This window comes from Osmerus eperlanus, chromosome 16, assembly GCF_963692335.1.
Source record: "Osmerus eperlanus chromosome 16, fOsmEpe2.1, whole genome shotgun sequence".
Lineage (NCBI taxonomy): Eukaryota > Metazoa > Chordata > Actinopteri > Osmeriformes > Osmeridae > Osmerus > Osmerus eperlanus.
In genome coordinates this window covers 6,463,819-6,481,140 of record NC_085033.1, presented here as the reverse complement: position 1 = coordinate 6,481,140, position 17,322 = coordinate 6,463,819, and the positions used below count along the sequence as shown (strand labels likewise).

Sequence of the window (17,322 nt, the reverse complement as noted above, 5' to 3'; positions counted from 1 at the left end):
TTCCATAATTAGATGGATATGATAAGTGCTGGTATACATATGACGTTTATAGTTTGACATTTTCCATTTTTATTCAACCCAACTTTGTGTGTGTGTTTTTTTTTTAATATATATATATTTGGGTACTTCAGGTTTTTATTATTGCATAGTTAGATCTAAACAGAATATGGTGGTGAAAAAGCAGGAAAATAAATGACCCATGTATGGAAATCACTGACATGGCAGTCAAAGGAACATCTAAAGTTTCTAGGGAAAGATGTCAACATTTAAATTGCATCACTACACTTTACCCTGAATTGATCAAAAAGAGCAGCTTGTCTGCTTCCTGTTTTACAACTTTGAATCGGCCATTCTTTCTTCATTCAGCACCTTTACAGATACACAAAAACAACAAATGCACAGGAAGATGGTTTAATCATTCAAAATGTCTAGCATACTATACGAGCTACAGTTACCAGATAATGTCGAATCTACAAATCTTTGTACAAGCCCCACCTCCGTTCCAAGATAAACAAAAACTTTCTGGAAATTGCATCATAACTTAGGCACTGTAAAAATGATAGAAAAAAACAAGCTTGTATAAAAAGGTACTTTTAAACCCCACATTTTTGCATGCATATAAAAACTGGAAAGACAATCATTTGCATTATTTCATTTGGACATGTTCATGTCAATGCCAGTTCTGGACTTTTAGTTTCACTGGTGGTCCTCAAACAGGCACGTACGCTACTGGATTTCAGCTCAACTGCAAATTGGTGAACACAAGAAACTGGCTGACGGACATGTGGTGGATCAGAAAATAACAAGCCGACACAATTCAGGCCGGTAAGTCTCAACACCAACATTCAAGTTACAGTACACCTTGGTCTGATCCATGGAGAGGTTTAGTGGTCAGAGTAGTGGTTTGTTTCCAGAGTTCATAAACAGAGCTTTGAACAGTGACCGTGTTTAGCTCTAGGGTGTTATTTACATATGAGTAAGGCTATCTGATGGAGGCAGAAATGACACTGTGCTTGTTTTAGTCGTGCAACTACGACTGCAGCGGGACCTGCAGTGGAGGAATACAATCACACGTCCTTGGTCAGAGCAGTCTTTTTAAAGAAACAGAGGGATGAGGGATTGAGAGGGGGAAATACCATTGGGATAGCACAGGGATACTACCAGAATGCAATGCAGTCCTATGACTTATCCTCCTATCAAAGTTAATATACTGTACATTGTCAGAGTGGACTAAACCAAGAGTCACACAATGTAGACAACCTACGATGATTCAAAGCCACAAGGTTTCTGTTCCAGAATGTGCTTCCTTCTTTTGCAAATAGAGGGCAACAAGAGATACCATGGTAACTCAATACATGTACATTGTGAAAAAAAACAAAACAAACAATTGTCACACCTCTAGATTTGAAAGAAAAGAACAGTCTTTATCATCTCCTTATCCAGAACTAAATACAAGCATAGACTGGTAATAGTCTAGATGGAAAAATTGTAAAGTCTGCAGTTCCGACTAAATGTTGTGCTCCGATTGATCCATCCATGAGACATCAGGAAGTGGAACTAAGAAGTGAAGCAATCAGCCCCCAGTGGAGGAGTCATGCATTCCATACAACACGGGTTCCAGTGGTTACAGTTAAAAGATTTAAAACAATGTTGGAATTCATGTAAAACGACACCGGCCTTTAGAAAAGTTTTTTTTTCTTTTTTTAAACAGCATGTCATTTAGACATAACACAAATCAAGGACTCCATTTCCGGGTTTGTAAAGTCGTAGCTTATCGCAGTTTGATATTCAAAACATCTATGACGGTGGTCTCCTTGATATCTGAATGATCCCAAACAGCCTTTATCGATTTAGTTCCTTTCTTTCTCTACATTTGACTGACAGAAGCAAGTCTGAGATGGTGCGTGACGGTGCTTCCACCTGACACATCCAAAAAAATAACATTAGAAAAAACATAAAAACCAAACAATTGGGTCACATCCCCTGCCCTGGCCTCTAAACGGAGGTCTCAGACTGCAGCCTCATGACAAACTTGTGGCTCTTGGGGTCGATGAACTCCTCCCCCATACGCAGGAAGGGGAGAGGCGTCACCGTGACGACCAGGGAGAAATCGAGGCGTCGCAGGGAGAAGACGAGGCCCTGGCGCAGAGCGGAGGTCACCGGCTCCTCGCTCACCAGGGTCCACTGGCGCCCTCTGCCGTTCTCCCGCTGGTACTGCATGGTGGGGCCTGGGCTGAGGTAGCGCTCCAGGAAGGCCTGGTGAGCACCACAGGAACGTTAGACAATCAACCTCAACTTTGCCTGGGAATACGGTTTGACTGAGTCCGCTTTTAGGATCATGGACCTATGCACGTTTTGTAAAGCTCTCTCTTGGAAGTCGCTTTGGATAAAAGCGTCTGCTAAATAAATAAATGTAAATGTATTATTTGTCCACTTTCAAACAAAGGCCATTGGGTTCTCAGCAGCCCAAAGTAGAAGTAGTCATTTGAAAACAACAAATTACATTATTATACAATTCAGTATATTAGCTGCTTCATTGAATGACTACGTGCATAAATATATCTTAGGGTACGGTTAACCTCTTTAGCTCCAGCCTCCATGTGACCAGGTCAGGCTGACTGAGAGAATGATCGTACGAGTCGAGTGGGACAGGGTGGGGCTGCCATGTCGAGGTGTGTGTGTGTGTGTGTGTGAGAGAGACATACCTTGGGGGTCATGTTGTGTGTGATGCAGAACTGCAGGTGTGTGAGGATGCTCTCCATGCTGTGGTAGGGCTGCTGGCGGGTGGTGCGCAGGTACTTCTGCATGGCCCGGGCCATGGGGGCGAAGATGGCCTGCGCCGCCTCCCGGGGGTCCATCACCTCCCGGGGGTGCTTGGGCGACGAGGCGCCCGGCTCGTCCTCCTGGAGGCGCTTGATGTGGGTGAAGGCCTCCTCCACCGCCACCACCAGCCTGGGAGGGGCAAGACAGGGGCCTTCTGTTAGGGTGGTCGGCTCAGGGATCGGGTGCGTCTACGAGTGTTTGTAAATGGCTCTCTTGGGGTTGTCTAGAAGCGGTCTGGATGCATCGTGGTAGTCTATACGGGTATTTCTATTGTGTGGTACAATGCGGTCGATACGACATCTATAATGTGGTTGGTTAGACATTGTCTTTACATAAAGATGAATATTCTTTATGTAAGGGAACAGGTTATCTACAAACACAGGTGGACGTGAGCGGGGGGGGGGGGGGGGTGCTGCTGCTGGCTGCGGGCGGGCCTCACCTGGCCTTGCGCTTGCGGACCCTGCGCTCCATCTCAGCCTCCTCGTAGTAGTACTCGTTGTGGGAGTTGTCCCTCCTCCGGGCGGCCGCCGCTATCATGGCCCGGGACTGGCCCGTGGAGTTGTTGGTGCTGTTCTCTGGATCAAACAACCACAACGAGCAGTTAGTCAGTGTGTAGGGGGGGAGAGGATGGATGGGTATGTGGAGGGCTAGGGTGGGTGGTTAGGAAGGAGAGAAAGGATGAAAGATGTTGGGAAGGAAGAATGGATAGATGGATGGAAGGTAAAGAAGGATGCAAGTAGGCAGGCAGGTTCAGGCCATTATGTGTTCAATAAGCATAAGAAAGGCATGTGGATTGATGGCAGGAAGTTAGGAATGAAAGACGGAGGGTTAGATACCACTGGGCCACAGGAGGAGGGAGCAGTGGCAGGAGACATGGCATGGCAGAGAGACCCAGCTAAAGGACAGATGGCGTAGTAGGTCAACGCGCGTACCGTCTAAGGAGTAGACCTTGAACCCAGACATCTTCTTGGAGAGGATGGACTTGGGCAGGTTGAGCAGAGCCGGGTTGTAGACTGGGAAGTCGCTGTAGTACTGGTCCAGAACCCACACGGCCGCCCTCTGGATGCTGGAGAACACACGCTCACCATCAGCATGGCTCGTCACCAACACGGCTCGGAACATACCCACGACAGGCACACAGTGTCTGTCTCAAACACACACACACCTGAGGTGGCCCACGTTGTAGAAGCGGCTGGCCCCGTCGGTCGTGCGCACCACCTTGAGGCAGAAGGCGGGCTGCAGGTGCCGCACCTCCAGCAGCACCAGCGCCAGGTACTGGATGAAGAGCAGCGCGTCCACCAGCGACGCCGCGTACTCCACGATGCCCCGGTAGTCCCGCTCCCGGGGCTCCAGCACGCGCACGCCGTAGAACAGCCAGTAGGACGCCACGAACAGGAACACCAGCACCATGAGGAGGCAGCGGAAGACGAAGAAGCGCGGCAGGGTGGCGCGCGGCGGCCGCAGGAACAGCGCCCAGGAGGAGATGAGCAGGACGAGGAGCTTGAAGGCCAGCGAGACGTAGAGGCCCTCGCAGGGCGTGCCGCACGGGTCCAGGGCGTCCCGCCACAGCACCTGCGGGAGCACCAGGAAGGCCAGGGGCGTGAGGAGGGCGAACAGGCCCAGGCAGCCCCCCAGCACGGGGCCCACGAAGCGCTTGCACTCGAGCGGCGACGACTCGTCCAGCTCCTTGGAGAGGCGCGTCAGGTCCTCGTTGGAGACGCTGTGCTCGGAGGTGCCGGTGACCACGGTGGTGGTCTCCCCCCAGTTGTCGTCCTGGAGGCGGGGGGGGGCAAAAGACGGACGGAGGAGAGAAGGTGGAGGAAAGACGCGGTTAGACAGACGGAAAGGCATATCGTTGGCGAGTAGGGGAACTAAGGGGGTTTGTTTCCAGAGCTGCTAAGACGAGCGGGGACACAGAGGACGGAACAGGGAGAGAACGGGGACGAGGGGACGGACAGCAGAGAGGCAGGCCTGGGAGGTCTCACCCTGTCGTCTCCGCGGGTGGACTCTGCGTCCAGGAGCGGCTCCCCGGGGGCCTGGATGGTGACCGACTTGTCCCCGCGGCTGCTGCCATCTCGGCTCTTGGAGCGGTGTCTGTCCCTCCGGTCCCTGGGGAGGCAGTGGGGGAAGAGAAGGAGGGGCTGTGTTAGCATGTTCAGAAGCCTTTCACATAATACTCTATTGTAAGAATGAAGTATTATACTGTGTATTTCAAATCTGGCATGTTCCATATGTATAGACCAGGTGTTCGTCTCCATCAGTTGAGTCACGTGTGAGGGTGTGTGCTCCCCTACCTATGCTTGCGAGAGCTGCGGGAGTGAGAGGACTTGTAGGAGTAGCCCGAGTACTGTGACTCGTTGTCCATGTCGCGGGCCGGTGGTGGGCAGGGTTTACGGGCCCTTCCTCCTCCTCCCCCCGAGCCTCGGTCGCCCCCGACTCCGCCCAGCTGGCTCTTGCGCTCGGAGATGGACTTGGTGGAGAGGGCCAGGGGCAGCTTCAGCAGGTCAACCTTGCTCCTGAGGGAATCTATCTTGAAGGCCGGAGGGTGGGCAGGGAGGAAAGGGAAAAGGTGGATGGAAAGGAAAGATAGATCGGGAGACTAGGCTAGAGAGGAAGGGGGGGAGGGGGTGAGGGAGTGGAAGATAGAATGATGGGGAGACCGAGGGAGGGGATGTTGGACTGGCTGGGTGCTGGAGAGGAAGAAGAGAAGAGATGGCGTCTGTGAAAAAGTCAATATCCTGTTTGCTTAGAAAGGCTACAGATCAAGCCGGTTAGAAACCACAATATATAACTGCATTGGATCATAAGCTTGAGAGGCTACTTTAGCCCGCTAAGATAAAAGGCTAGACGTGATATTTGAAGAGATTACATGACATTTCACGTCTGACTCCTATCCATAACAACATGCAGATTAGATCACCTTCTGCTTGCAGAGAAATCAGTCACAGTACCTAACATCCTCAGCTGACACACCTGAGCCAAATGAGGGACAGCAGGGCCCATTATCCCACTGAGCCAAAGCCCTGACCATGCCCTGAGACCTAACGCAAGTTGCCAAGCATAAGCCAAGGTGACTCATCGTGCAGGCGTAGCAATACAAAGTCCGGTGAAACTCAACAGGTCTGACACAAAGGCAGCCATATTGGATTACTGTGTTTTCACAAACTTGTTTGCCCTCTTTCTCCCTCTCCACATCTCACATTCCCACTTGGTCTCTCTTGGTCCCCAGGGTAACGAGGGCCTCTCCGCTGCCATAGCGATGAAAGAGGGTGTTCAGCTGAAGGGGATTGGAGGTTGACAGTTGCCATGGTGACCTAACCTTACGCCACCCTATTCTGCTAAGAAACCAACTCTCCAAAAAAACACGAGTGCTGGGATGACGGATGCATGTTTGTCACAGGTTCAATTGACAAAAGGCGGGCCACCTACACTAATTGGAAGGCTTGATTGGTCGTGTAAGAGGGAAATTGGTGGGGTGGTGGAACACACATTTCCATAAATTACAGGGGATTTGCCAACACCAAGCACCTAACTTACTCCATTAAAACACCATTCTATTCTCTCGTCCTTTCCCAGCTCTCCACACAAGTGTCGGTGTGTGTGCGTGTGTACGTTGACATGAGCTTCGTCTAGGGAAGTAGGTTAAGTGCCCCCGCGGAAACTCTTCTGACCTTTTGTACCCACCAATAAACTCCCCGAGAGCCTTGAGCAATGTGCTGTACTCCACTAGCCTTAATTACATGCAGATAAGGCACACACAAACACCCGTTTTACTGAGCAAAGGCTACATAATGAAATAAAAACATGTAATGCGTGCCTTTCCATAAAAAGAACACTGGTAAGGGGAGGCGTGTAGCTGTTGGTTAGCTTCTCTTCTGATGTGTGACCTCATTATTCCTCTGAGGTGAGAGTTCAGGCTTTAGACTGAGAAGGATATGATGAACACCTGATCTATGAGGGTGTGGTCTGAGCATGAGATAGATAGGGTTTCCTATTCATCCACATGTCCCAGTTCACAATAAGGGCTGGAAGTAGCCTCGCTTTAACCTGTTGTAAGAATGCATGTGTCATTATAGCCAAGCTACAGACCTTATGAAGTAGGGTGGGGGGTAGAGCTCTTCTGCTAAATCTATCCCTTGTGCATGAAGTCTAACCAAGAAGGCTGGATAGCACGGCGTGTTAGTGGATAGGATTCCATTTGGAAGGACGACGGTAGGAGCCTCAAATTCCAAAACGTATTAATCACAAACCCGAAACAAAATACATACAAGACATCTGAAGATAAAGGATCCCCCTAGAATCTCTGACAGGCTCGCTCTGGAAAAGTCCATCCATGCACTCCTTGGTGGGATGGTGTAGTCTGCAAAAGTGTCTAGTCTTGAGATGAATCACTAGGCTTGCACAGCCTCCTTCCAAGACTTGGAATAAAAAAGGCTGCCTCCCAATATCCTCCTCTGTTTAGAATGAGATACAAATGCTGTTGTAGTCGGGGGGGCGTTAAGAGAAGCAGGCCAGATGCAGTGTGTAAATGCAGACTGGAACCAGAGAGACAGCCCCCCAGAGCCGGGGCTCAACGGACCGAGAGAGTAAACTAAACCATCATGCATGGCTCATTACCTTACTGTATCCCAGATGCCCTCTGGGAAGGCACTGGCAGGAAATGGCACAACCCGTCTCCTGTCTTCATGTCAAACACTTGATCTTTTAATGAGGTTTCGTTTCGAGGAAACCTGGCCTCTACAGAACATTGTTCATAACACACATGGAAACCAGGTTGGCCCAAGCCATTAGATACCTGTTTCAAAGCTCATTGTTTCAGCTGCCCATGTACTTCTGAACCAGGCCTACAGTGGAAATAGTTGGCTTTTTTCACCAGCCTTTTGAGGTGAAAAGGCAACTGCACAAACAAACGTGCATCCTGGGGCCCAGGCCTGTGCCTCACACAAGCCTGGGGTTAGAAGAAAAGCAATAGCAATACAGACAACTGTTTGTCAACTTTTGTGTCCATGTGCTGCCCAGAGTAGCAGGTGTTTGTACAACAGGGTGTGGCACAATCATAACAAGGGGCTACATGGTTTGTCCACCTTTTATGAATTATATGAACAAACTGATTTACCTTTTCATTTTGAAAGATGACTGGGCGAAGTATCTTAAACTAACACACCCAGAGAAAGTTAAACATTGGAAAGTTAAACATTGGGTGAGATATGGTTATTTTATACAAAACGAAGGTTTCTTATATGAAATGGTACTTCAACCAGTCTTGCAGTCTCCTGAGTCAAGCCTTTCTGTGCGCTCAAGATAGCATTTTGAATGGCTTACACTGTGATCGTTTTCTAAAGTGCATAACAGAAGTCAATGATTTACGTTATTTGAAACATTTGTAACATATTACATTTATGCATTTAGCAGACGCTTTTATCCAAAGCGACTTCCAAGATATATTAAATTTCATCTGAAACATGTTAACATGCAACAAACTCGTTGCCTATTGCAGTTCTTGCAGCTGAACTGGATACATTTACGAGGTATAGCTACTTGTACTCGCTACTTCAAATAGTAAAACCTATATCCCTCATGGCATACATATTCCAGTTGGGATGTGAACCTACACTAAGATCCATCAATATTTGAACAACTGCCCTAACATCACATGCCTGAATGAAAACAAGGAAATTAGTTAATGTACCAGTGAGCAAGCACAAAACATGCATAGCCTACACCAGGAGAACAGGTTAACATTAAAATGCGAGCAATACTGTATCAGTATAGACTTGTACAACAATAAAACAGCTCACAGTCACGACCTCAGAGCTCAATTAAATGAGTGACCATTACGTTTACCGTTTGTTAAGCTATCTCGCTTTCCTTTTAGAAAAATGGGAGTGCGGATGCGCTGTGAATGAATACATACCCTTAATTTTCTAAATGGACTGATGCCCAAACAAAAATTCTGAGTCGAATTCCAATGTCGAGTCAGTTTATATATTCCATACTGCTGCAAATGATAACCCTAAACCAAGTTCGCAATCTTGCTAGATAGCTACGTGGCCTCGGTGAAAATAACAATGGGCCCTATCAGGGGTCCTAGCCCAACTTCCCCTGTAACTGCGGCCGGGTGAAAACCGAGTGCGACCATATCGTCGTCTTCCCGACTTATTGTTTCGGGAAACACATGACCCTCGTGCTCAATTGGCCGTTTCTGGTTCTTCTTTGAAAAAATATGTTGAACGCATATTTAAATGTGCCTATCATATTTTGTTACCCTATTCCAATCCCAAAATACTACTCACTTAGTTCAGGATATCCATTCAGGTATTTTCTCACTTTCCACTTCTTTCCCTCAACCGTAACGCTATGAGCCCCGCCCCCGATTATACGCCCCTCCTCCACCCCAGTCGATGATAATGCTGCAAGAGTAGCCTACTTCAGTGCTTTTTCCCTCACATAAAAAATAAAACAGCCGATTCGTTAGCATTTAATTCGGTATATAACCATTTTGTACTAATAGAATATTACAGATGCTTATAGACATTTCCATGTCCAACCTTAAAGAGTTAAATGTAAGTTTTTCTTTCCTCAAATTGGGAAAATATCCAAAAAGAAGTGTTATTTAATGTATTTAAACAAAGAAAGTTTGGAAAAGAAGCCATGTTTATTTTGTTATCAAGGCAATAATCACACATATTTCCCAGTTGGTCAGAAATGATCATAAAACAAAAATTTAATCAACACATAAAAACTTCTGCCATGATGTAGTCCAATTCGTTATGGTAATAATATAATTATAAAAAGAAAATATTCCAAGAATCAAAATTGGACAATACAGTGCATCTGTATATCCATATTCAATTTTGAATGTGTAGTGGTCATTTGGCTCAACCCCAAATCTACAAAGAAAATGTGTCAATCTCATAACAAATGACTGATCATTATGCTACAGACAGAAGAGCTATTGCACATCCTACTGCAATCTCACATACACTCAAGCTCACACACACTCATTTGCTCACCTATCAAGACACGCATAACTTCAAACACACGTACACACACACACAAATACATTTTCACCGGGTCAAACAGAACTTCGTGCCTACTCCCATTGTACAGTAAACGAAACATTCTTTGACAAACAAAAAAGGAATATGAACATCTTTCACACTGGTGGCCGGCAGGCTGGCCAGTGCGACCTGACCCTGATGACTCCAGATCCATTCCGGGCCAAGTCTAGTCCCATATTAAACCTCAACTGTGCGAGTCCATCGGCCAGAGTTTCCAAATAATCTGTTTTTCACTTGTGTACCCAATAGTGTGTTTAAAAATCGGTTTTCTTCAGTTGTTAGGTAGCGGTAGAGAGAGAGTAGGTTGCTGGCCACGGGTTTGCAGATGCCTGGAGGGGTTTTGGAGGAGCTAGGGGCGTGCATCAGTAGGTTGCGTTGCCGGGCTCCCGCGCCGAGCTGAACAGCACGTCGGCCTTGGAGCTGACGAAATACGTCACCAGGAGAGAGGCAAGCAACACCGCCACTCCCACGCCCAACGTCAGCATCTGGGAGGGTTGGCCGAGCGAGGTTAAAGAGAAGAGAGAGAAGGAAGGAGAAAGGCAGAGAGAGGAGAACCGGTATACTTTAACAATCCCCTCATTATTTCTGCCTTTTTCTGCCACCCTTGTCTTTGGATGAAATAAACAAAATCTTCGACATCTAACTGAAGTAGGAAAACGTGGTTCTTCCTTACCTCCAGGTCGTGGCTCGCCACCAGGAATATGCGGGCTTTGATGAACTTCCAGCGGGACTCGGTCCACGTGGAGTACGCTGAGGAGGAGTACTCCCCCAGCTCGAAGGCCGGAGACAGGGCCTTGGCGAGGCGCACCGAGGAGCGCACGCAGAAGCCCTCCCTCTCCGTGCCGTTGGGGGGCACCGTGCCCTGCACCCAGAGGTAGGAGTACAGCTGGGGGAGGGGGGAAGAAGAGGGAGAGGGGGGAGGAGAGGAGGGGAGAAGGTCAATCTCTCAAACTGTGACGTTATCCCTCGCTCCATCTACCTACACAGACAGTCAAACGAGAGCTGGCAGTCCCTGTGGTGTCGGGGTCTCGGTCTCTGTCAGGTCTCAGGGTCCTTACGTGTTTGCTCTCGTTCTCCAGGTCGTCTGGCTTCTGGCAGGAAGTCTGGTTCAGGCTGGTGGCGTTCCCTGTCAGGTTGGCCAGGATGTGCTGGACCAGACGGGTGGGGGTGTTGACTGCGGAGTTTGCCGACATGGTGACTCCAACGTAGTACTCTGGTGGGCTGGGTTCTGAGAGACAGGTGGCAGTACACAAATCAGGGATACTTCCTTATTGACACACTGGTTGTAGATTGTGGGGGAAGTATACTGGAAACAAGTGGGCTGTGTTTTCATGTGCTATTGGGCATTTTTCTAGTGGTCAATGATAATTGACCACTAGAAAAAAAATGATAGTATGTCCTAAATGATAAAAACAGGGGCTTGTATGGATTCATATTAGGTCAGGCTGGGACCCAGAAAGGGCAGTTTGGGATGTGTCTTTGGTAGTGACAGAGAGGGGATGACAGTAGTACGTAGTGACAGAGAGGGGATGACAGTAGTACGTAGTGACAGAGAGGGGATGACAGTAGTACGTAGTGACAGAGAGGGGATGACAGTGGTAGGTAGTGACAGAGAGGGGATGACAGTGGTAGGTAGTGACAGAGAGGGGATGACAGTGGTACGTAGTGACAGAGAGGGGATGACAGTAGTACGTAGTGACAGAGAGGGGATGACAGTAGTACGTAGTGACAGAGGGGATGACAGTGGTAGGTAGTGACAGAGAGGGGATGACAGTGGTAGGTAGTGACAGAGAGGGGATGACAGTAGTACGTAGTGACAGAGAGGGGATGACAGTAGTACGTAGTGACAGAGAGGGGATGACAGTAGTACGTAGTGACAGAGAGGGGATGACAGTGGTAGGTAGTGACAGAGAGGGGATGACAGTAGTACGTAGTGACAGAGAGGGGATGACAGTAGTACGTAGTGACAGAGAGGGGATGACAGTGGTAGGTAGTGACAGAGAGGGGATGACAGTGGTAGGTAGTGACAGAGAGGGGATGACAGGAGTACGTATTGACAGAGAGGGGATGACAGTAGTACGTAGTGACAGAGAGGGGATGACAGTGGTAGGTAGTGACAGAGAGGGGATGACAGTAGTACATAGTGACAGAGAGGGGATGACAGTGGTAGGTAGTGACAGAGGGGATGACAGGAGTACGTATTGACAGAGAGGGGATGACAGTAGTACGTAGTGACAGAGAGGGGATGACAGTGGTAGGTAGTGACAGAGAGGGGATGACAGTAGTACATAGTGACAGAGAGGGGATGACAGTGGTAGGTAGTGACAGAGGGGATGACAGTAGTACGTAGTGACAGAGAGGGGATGACAGTAGTACGTAGTGACAGAGAGGGGATGACAGTGGTAGGTAGTGACAGAGGGGATGACAGGAGTACTCACGCAGGAGAGATTTCAGCTCAGGAGCCAACAGAGCCTGGAACCAGCTGTTGTCAGACTCGACCAGGAAACCGTACAACATCTGTGTGACCTGAGATGGAAAGAGATTTTGCCAGAAAGACACAAAGATAGAGAGAGAGAGAGAAAGCAAGCAAAATGAGTTTTTGCAACAGTCTAGAAGACAGATAGATTAACAGGTCCGACCTCTTCCAAAGGTAAACAGCAATCCGACCACACCCTCCAGCTGTGAATCATTACACCAAGTCCTGTGCCGAGTGACTGATAAGAACGTGCGACTTCTCGGCTTGACAGGCAATCACTGAAGCATGCGACACACTGGGCGCACTGCGACATGAGCACTGAGGAGGAGCGGGTCTCACTATCTTGGGGTCGGCGACGATGTTGTCGAACTGCGCTTCGTCTCCGTCGGCCTGCTTGTAGAGAGCACGAGCTACCATGGTCGCCACCTCCGCCAGGGCCTGGAACACCGCAGCAGATAATGGGGACAGCTGGTTAGGTTGTGCGAAAACCGATTCTCATTGTGTGAAGTCCTTTGTGTTCACACAGGAAACTGCGACGAATGTAGGTCCGTGAACAAGTACCGTATGCTTTACTCGAGTGTACACGATTACATTAGCAGTATGTGCTTTTCAAAAAATGTACCTTGGCAGTGTCGGTCTCAAACTCAAGCTTTTCCTCTGGGTTCAGGCCTGCAGGGTAGGTCAGGTTGAGGTAGGCATCATTGTCATAGACACTCTCGTAATACCTGTTTAAAGCAAAATGCATCATTCAATTGTTGAGGAGCGCATACCAATGAACATAATTAACATTCAACGGGCAGCTAGCATGACTGTGGACAGGTCAGGTTCCTCACTTGTTGTTGTAAGCCGATTGGTGGTCTGCCAGCACCACCCCTGGGATAGGCCGAGCTCGCAGGAAGCGCTGGAGGGAGGAAGGAGGAAGAGGCTGAGAGACAGTGGGCTCCGTCAATGAGAAGTTGAGCCCAGCGGCGGCTCTGCGCAGGTTGGCCAACATTTCCATCACCTGAGTGGAGGAGTAGGACAAGACATGGTTAAGAATGAGAAACTCCGAGAGAGAGGAGACGGAGGGAAAAAGGGGGTTTGTGGTGAAAGGGACACGTAGTGTGGTGGTGGGATGGACTGGCCTCTGTGTTGACGCTGGCGTTGCTCCTGGACACCGGGTCAGAGTGGAGCCAAAGGTTGGAGCCAGTGCGAACCCCCACCTACACACACACACACACACACACACACACACACACACACACACACACGCATTGAAAAGCATATCAACAATTTCGTAAGTTAATTCACGACTAAACTCTTTCCTTGTTTCCTCAACTACAATGGCATTGATCTAGTTTCCAGGGTATTATTCTAGCATGGTATTCTATACTGGAGGTTCTCTCACTAAAGGAGGAAGTACTAAGGATATTGAACACTAGAACTACTCATCATCACGAAGGAAGCACCTGCACACTGTGTATGTCTGTTTGCCAGCCTAATAGAAAACTTGATAGTGGGTACCGGTTTACCTGCCCGACTTCCAGTATGGAGTGAATGTTGTCCAGGTCAATGACAAACTTGTTGTTCTCCATGTCGTACACCATTCGAGAGCTGCCGATGTAGTCAAAGGCTTCCTGAGAGAGAACACGTGTTTACCAACATGCTCCTATGAATGCGCTGAACACTCAAAGTCACTCAACATATTCAACTATCATAACATCGGAAATAGGTCAGAAACTAATAGGCATGACATGTAGACTCATATGCTATATGTGATGTGCAGCACAAGCACGCACCCACACACCACCTGCATACACTGACGCACAAACACAACACACACACCACCTACATACACTGACACACAAACAAAACACACACAACCTACATACACTGACGCACAAACACAACCTACATACACTGACGCACAAACACAACACACACACAACCTACATACACTGACGCACAAACACAACACAAACACAACCTACATACACTGACGCACAAACACAACACACACACAACCTACATACACTGACGCACAAACACAACACACACACAACCTGCATACACTGACGCACAACACACACACAGACAGAATCAAGGCCAACAGGACTAACCCCTTGGAAGAAGGCAAAAAGAATGTTCCGCGTGGGAGGGGCCACCACAGTGACCTCACGCAGGGCTTGGGCAGCCGCCAGCAGAGTGACAAACCCGGAGATGCTGCCCTCGGCTCCCGTGGCAACGTCCCAGAAGAATGACCTGCTGTCCAGCTATCACAGGGACAGGTGGGAGGAGAGTGTGGCTGAGTTGAATGGCACCGTTGTCAATTGAGAGCAACTAACAGGAAAACATAAACACTGCACTCAAGGCAGAGATTTTTTGTAAGAATATACAAAGATGGAGCTTGTCTTGACTGTGAGTTCATCAATCTACTTGTAATGGACATACTGCAGAGCAAACCCCATTTTACTGGAGAGACCAACATGCCAGGGCAGGAGAAAACACAGGGTGTTTCCACATCACAGAGGGAAATGTGACAGAAGACAAGAGGGTCACTTACCCTGGCCGCTGCCAGCACCACAGTCTCATTCTCCTTGTGGCCCTTGACGGAGTTGTTGTAGGGCCGGATGGTGCTCCACACATTATAGTCACCCAGGGGGTCGCACATCATCTCTGAGACGGACGGAGAGAGAGAGGGACCGAGTGTAAATAAGCGTAAATAAAAGAAAGACAGAAATAGAGAGTGTGGAACACGGACGCATGTCTCTTGGACGGCAGGCGCAGGTTGACCTCCGTACCTGGGTTGATACTGAAGATGTCATTCCGCCTCATGCAGGTGGCGGTGTCGGTGACGGCATGCATGTGGGAGTAGAGCTGCATGGCGCACAGCGGGTACACCGGAGCGCTGCTGTTCGCCGGCCTGTTGTGCTGGAAGTAGCACTGCGGAGACAGAGACAGAGATGAGGAAGCTTGAGGTTTCAAAACACTCCCCCCCCCAAAAAAAAACAACCCAATGTATGGCAGGATGGGTGCTTATGTTGATGCCGTTTTTTCAATTTCCTGCAGGAAGTTCCTTGAACAGAATACAACTTGTCTAACAACACGTTGGTGACCTCTTGACCCTCACCTGCTTTATGACCTCTGTCTGGTTGTCTTCTTTCAGGGAGAAGATGGGGAAGTCAAACTCCTCGTAGGAGAGACCGTTCCCCAACGGGTTCCACACCGTCGTGTTACAGTTGGCCAGGTGGGAACCATACTTCTCCGAGTACACACCTGTGTTGGGACAAATGTGCGGCCGTGAGGAACTAAAAGGTCACACAGCCCATGTAAGGAAACATCCTGCCGGGTCCCACGTGGCTGCGTCCTCCTTCTGACTGGCAGGTGGTTGGGACTGAGAGCTCCACGCACCTGTGTTCTCATTGGGGCAGGTTGTGTGTGGGGAGAAGCCCTGGGGTGGGCTCGCATTCGGGATCACCACGGCCACGCCTGCGATCCTGCGTGACGCGTTCTTCATCTTCATCATGATAGACCTGCGGTGGGATAGAAGGTCATTCTTCAGTGAGGGAATGCATGGGCGTCCATGTAAACAGGTACGTTCATCCCCAACATGACCAGTGGTCGTGTTTTATGTTTCGGAGCCACAATCTTGTGTGTGTTTACCTGGTGAAGAGTGGTGACTCCAATATGACCATATAGGGAGGATTCGGTCCTGAGCTCAAGGGCCAGTCCAGGTCTGCCTCAGATTCCAATACATGAAGCACACCTACATCACCTGACAAAGAGGCTGAGATACAAACACAGAATGTCTGTTATTCTGTTATTGTTCTTCTTGTATGAATCCCAGTATCGGCCCAAAAAGTACAGAGTGTGTGACGTCACTCACACTGGCAGCCTATCTGATGTGTTGCGTTGAGCAGTCGGACGCACGGGACAGTGTTGTTAAGCTCCACATAGATCTTCTGCTCAACTGAATTACAGTTTATACCTGAAACATAACAGTAAGATAACAGTCGAATGTCGGATAAACAAAACTGATACTGATGTCGATGCATCCTGTGCCATTTCTTCGGGTCGGACGCTTTATTTTTCACTTTCAGGCTGACCCAAAAAGCGCAAGAACGCTTGATTGTTTGTTGCATATTTGATATTTGACATGCTTAGTCGTCTAACAAACTGAAGCAGCCTGCACTGGTCAGAGGACTCAAATCTTATTTTAATCCCCCAACACAATCCCCCAGGCGTCGGGATATCACGCGCGGTCACGCTGAAGTTGACTGTCTTGCGCTTGACTTGAGGGAGGCTGATATCACTGGTACAGAGAAGCAAACTAGTTCAGCTAGATATATGGCTAACGGTAACTCTAGAGTATTTCTTTGGACAACGATTAGATCAGTCTCTATGCTAAAATGCACATTATAAAACAGTGACTATCGTAATTGACTGGCCATTTAAATGACATTTCTTGAACTAAAGACAACATAACGCCTGTAGCTATTAGCTAGCTAGCTGCGTTAGCTTAGCTGAGTTACAATGGAACAATGGATTGTGCGGTACACAAACATATTGAAAAAAATACTGAATTGTGTTGGCCTACAACGAGTTAGACCAATGTAATAATAGAAAAAGTCAGAACTTACTTTTGTAAAGCCAACAAACTATTAACATTGTAACCCATTTCGGCGATCCCAAATCCATCTTCCTGGTTTGAGAAACGGGAAATACACAGGAAGTGTTTAAGTGAAAATAGTTCCGTGTTCCGCCTTCAGCCTAGTCCAACTAAAGGTTCCGCTACAGCATATTATGTTAGCCTTTTCAAAATGGCTTTGGGTAATGACACAATTAATTTTTTATGAGAAAATGACTTTGCAATGTCACGTAGCCTCAATATGTTGCAGCGGCCAGTTGATATCCAGGGGGTTGATAGAAGCTAGGCATTGGGGTCCACCGCTGGAACCAAATAGGAGGGGCTTGACTCATATA

At 48.3% G+C, this 17,322-nt stretch overlaps 2 protein-coding genes across 3 annotated transcripts; both read right to left on the bottom strand.

The window, feature by feature from the left end:
- Positions 1-397: 397 nt before the first annotated feature.
- LOC134036625 (vang-like protein 2) lies at positions 398-9,199 on the bottom strand. Of its 2 annotated transcripts, none has more exons than XM_062481626.1 (8): positions 9,117-9,199; positions 5,118-5,513; positions 4,809-4,932; positions 3,989-4,596; positions 3,756-3,889; positions 3,263-3,398; positions 2,706-2,952; positions 398-2,256 (listed from the first exon to the last, which is right to left on the bottom strand). In XM_062481626.1, exons 2-8 carry the CDS (start codon positions 5,186-5,188, stop codon positions 1,996-1,998), a joined length of 1,581 nt encoding a protein of 526 aa, XP_062337610.1. In that variant the 5' UTR covers positions 5,189-5,513; positions 9,117-9,199; the 3' UTR covers positions 398-1,995. The 2 variants fall into 2 exon arrangements, with proteins under 2 accessions (XP_062337610.1, XP_062337609.1); XM_062481625.1 differs by lacking the exon at positions 9,117-9,199 and adding an exon at positions 8,738-9,064.
- A 260-nt stretch (positions 9,200-9,459) lies between these two features.
- ncstn (nicastrin) lies at positions 9,460-17,203 on the bottom strand. The gene is made up of 17 exons (XM_062481546.1): positions 16,980-17,203; positions 16,226-16,327; positions 16,003-16,126; positions 15,751-15,872; positions 15,470-15,615; positions 15,141-15,282; positions 14,903-15,015; positions 14,460-14,612; positions 13,872-13,976; positions 13,485-13,562; positions 13,194-13,363; positions 12,983-13,085; positions 12,700-12,798; positions 12,323-12,410; positions 10,943-11,112; positions 10,558-10,770; positions 9,460-10,369 (listed from the first exon to the last, which is right to left on the bottom strand). The coding sequence occupies exons 1-17, from the start codon at positions 17,035-17,037 to the stop codon at positions 10,247-10,249; spliced, it is 2,109 nt and encodes a 702-aa protein (XP_062337530.1). The 5' UTR covers positions 17,038-17,203; the 3' UTR covers positions 9,460-10,246.
- Between the last annotated feature and the right edge of the window lie 119 nt (positions 17,204-17,322).

Bases quoted from the DNA above. Each gene is read 5' to 3' on its own strand.
- LOC134036625 (XM_062481626.1), bottom strand. From the start codon at position 5,188: ATGGACAACGAGTCACAGTACTCGGGCTACTCCTACAAGTCCTCTCAC. The intron at 3,399-3,755 runs GTACGCGCGTTG...TGTTTGATCCAG, and splicing joins CAAGGTCTACTCCTTAGACG to AGAACAGCACCAACAACTCC. The intron at 2,257-2,705 runs GTATGTCTCTCT...GGTGCTCACCAG, and splicing joins CACACAACATGACCCCCAAG to GCCTTCCTGGAGCGCTACCT.
- ncstn (XM_062481546.1), bottom strand. From the start codon at position 17,037: ATGGATTTGGGATCGCCGAAATGGGTTACAATGTTAATAGTTTGTTGG. The intron at 13,563-13,871 runs GTAAACCGGTAC...GTGTGTGTGTAG, and splicing joins CCATACTGGAAGTCGGGCAG to GTGGGGGTTCGCACTGGCTC. The intron at 12,411-12,699 runs GTGAGACCCGCT...TTTCCATCTCAG, and splicing joins TCGTCGCCGACCCCAAGATA to GTCACACAGATGTTGTACGG.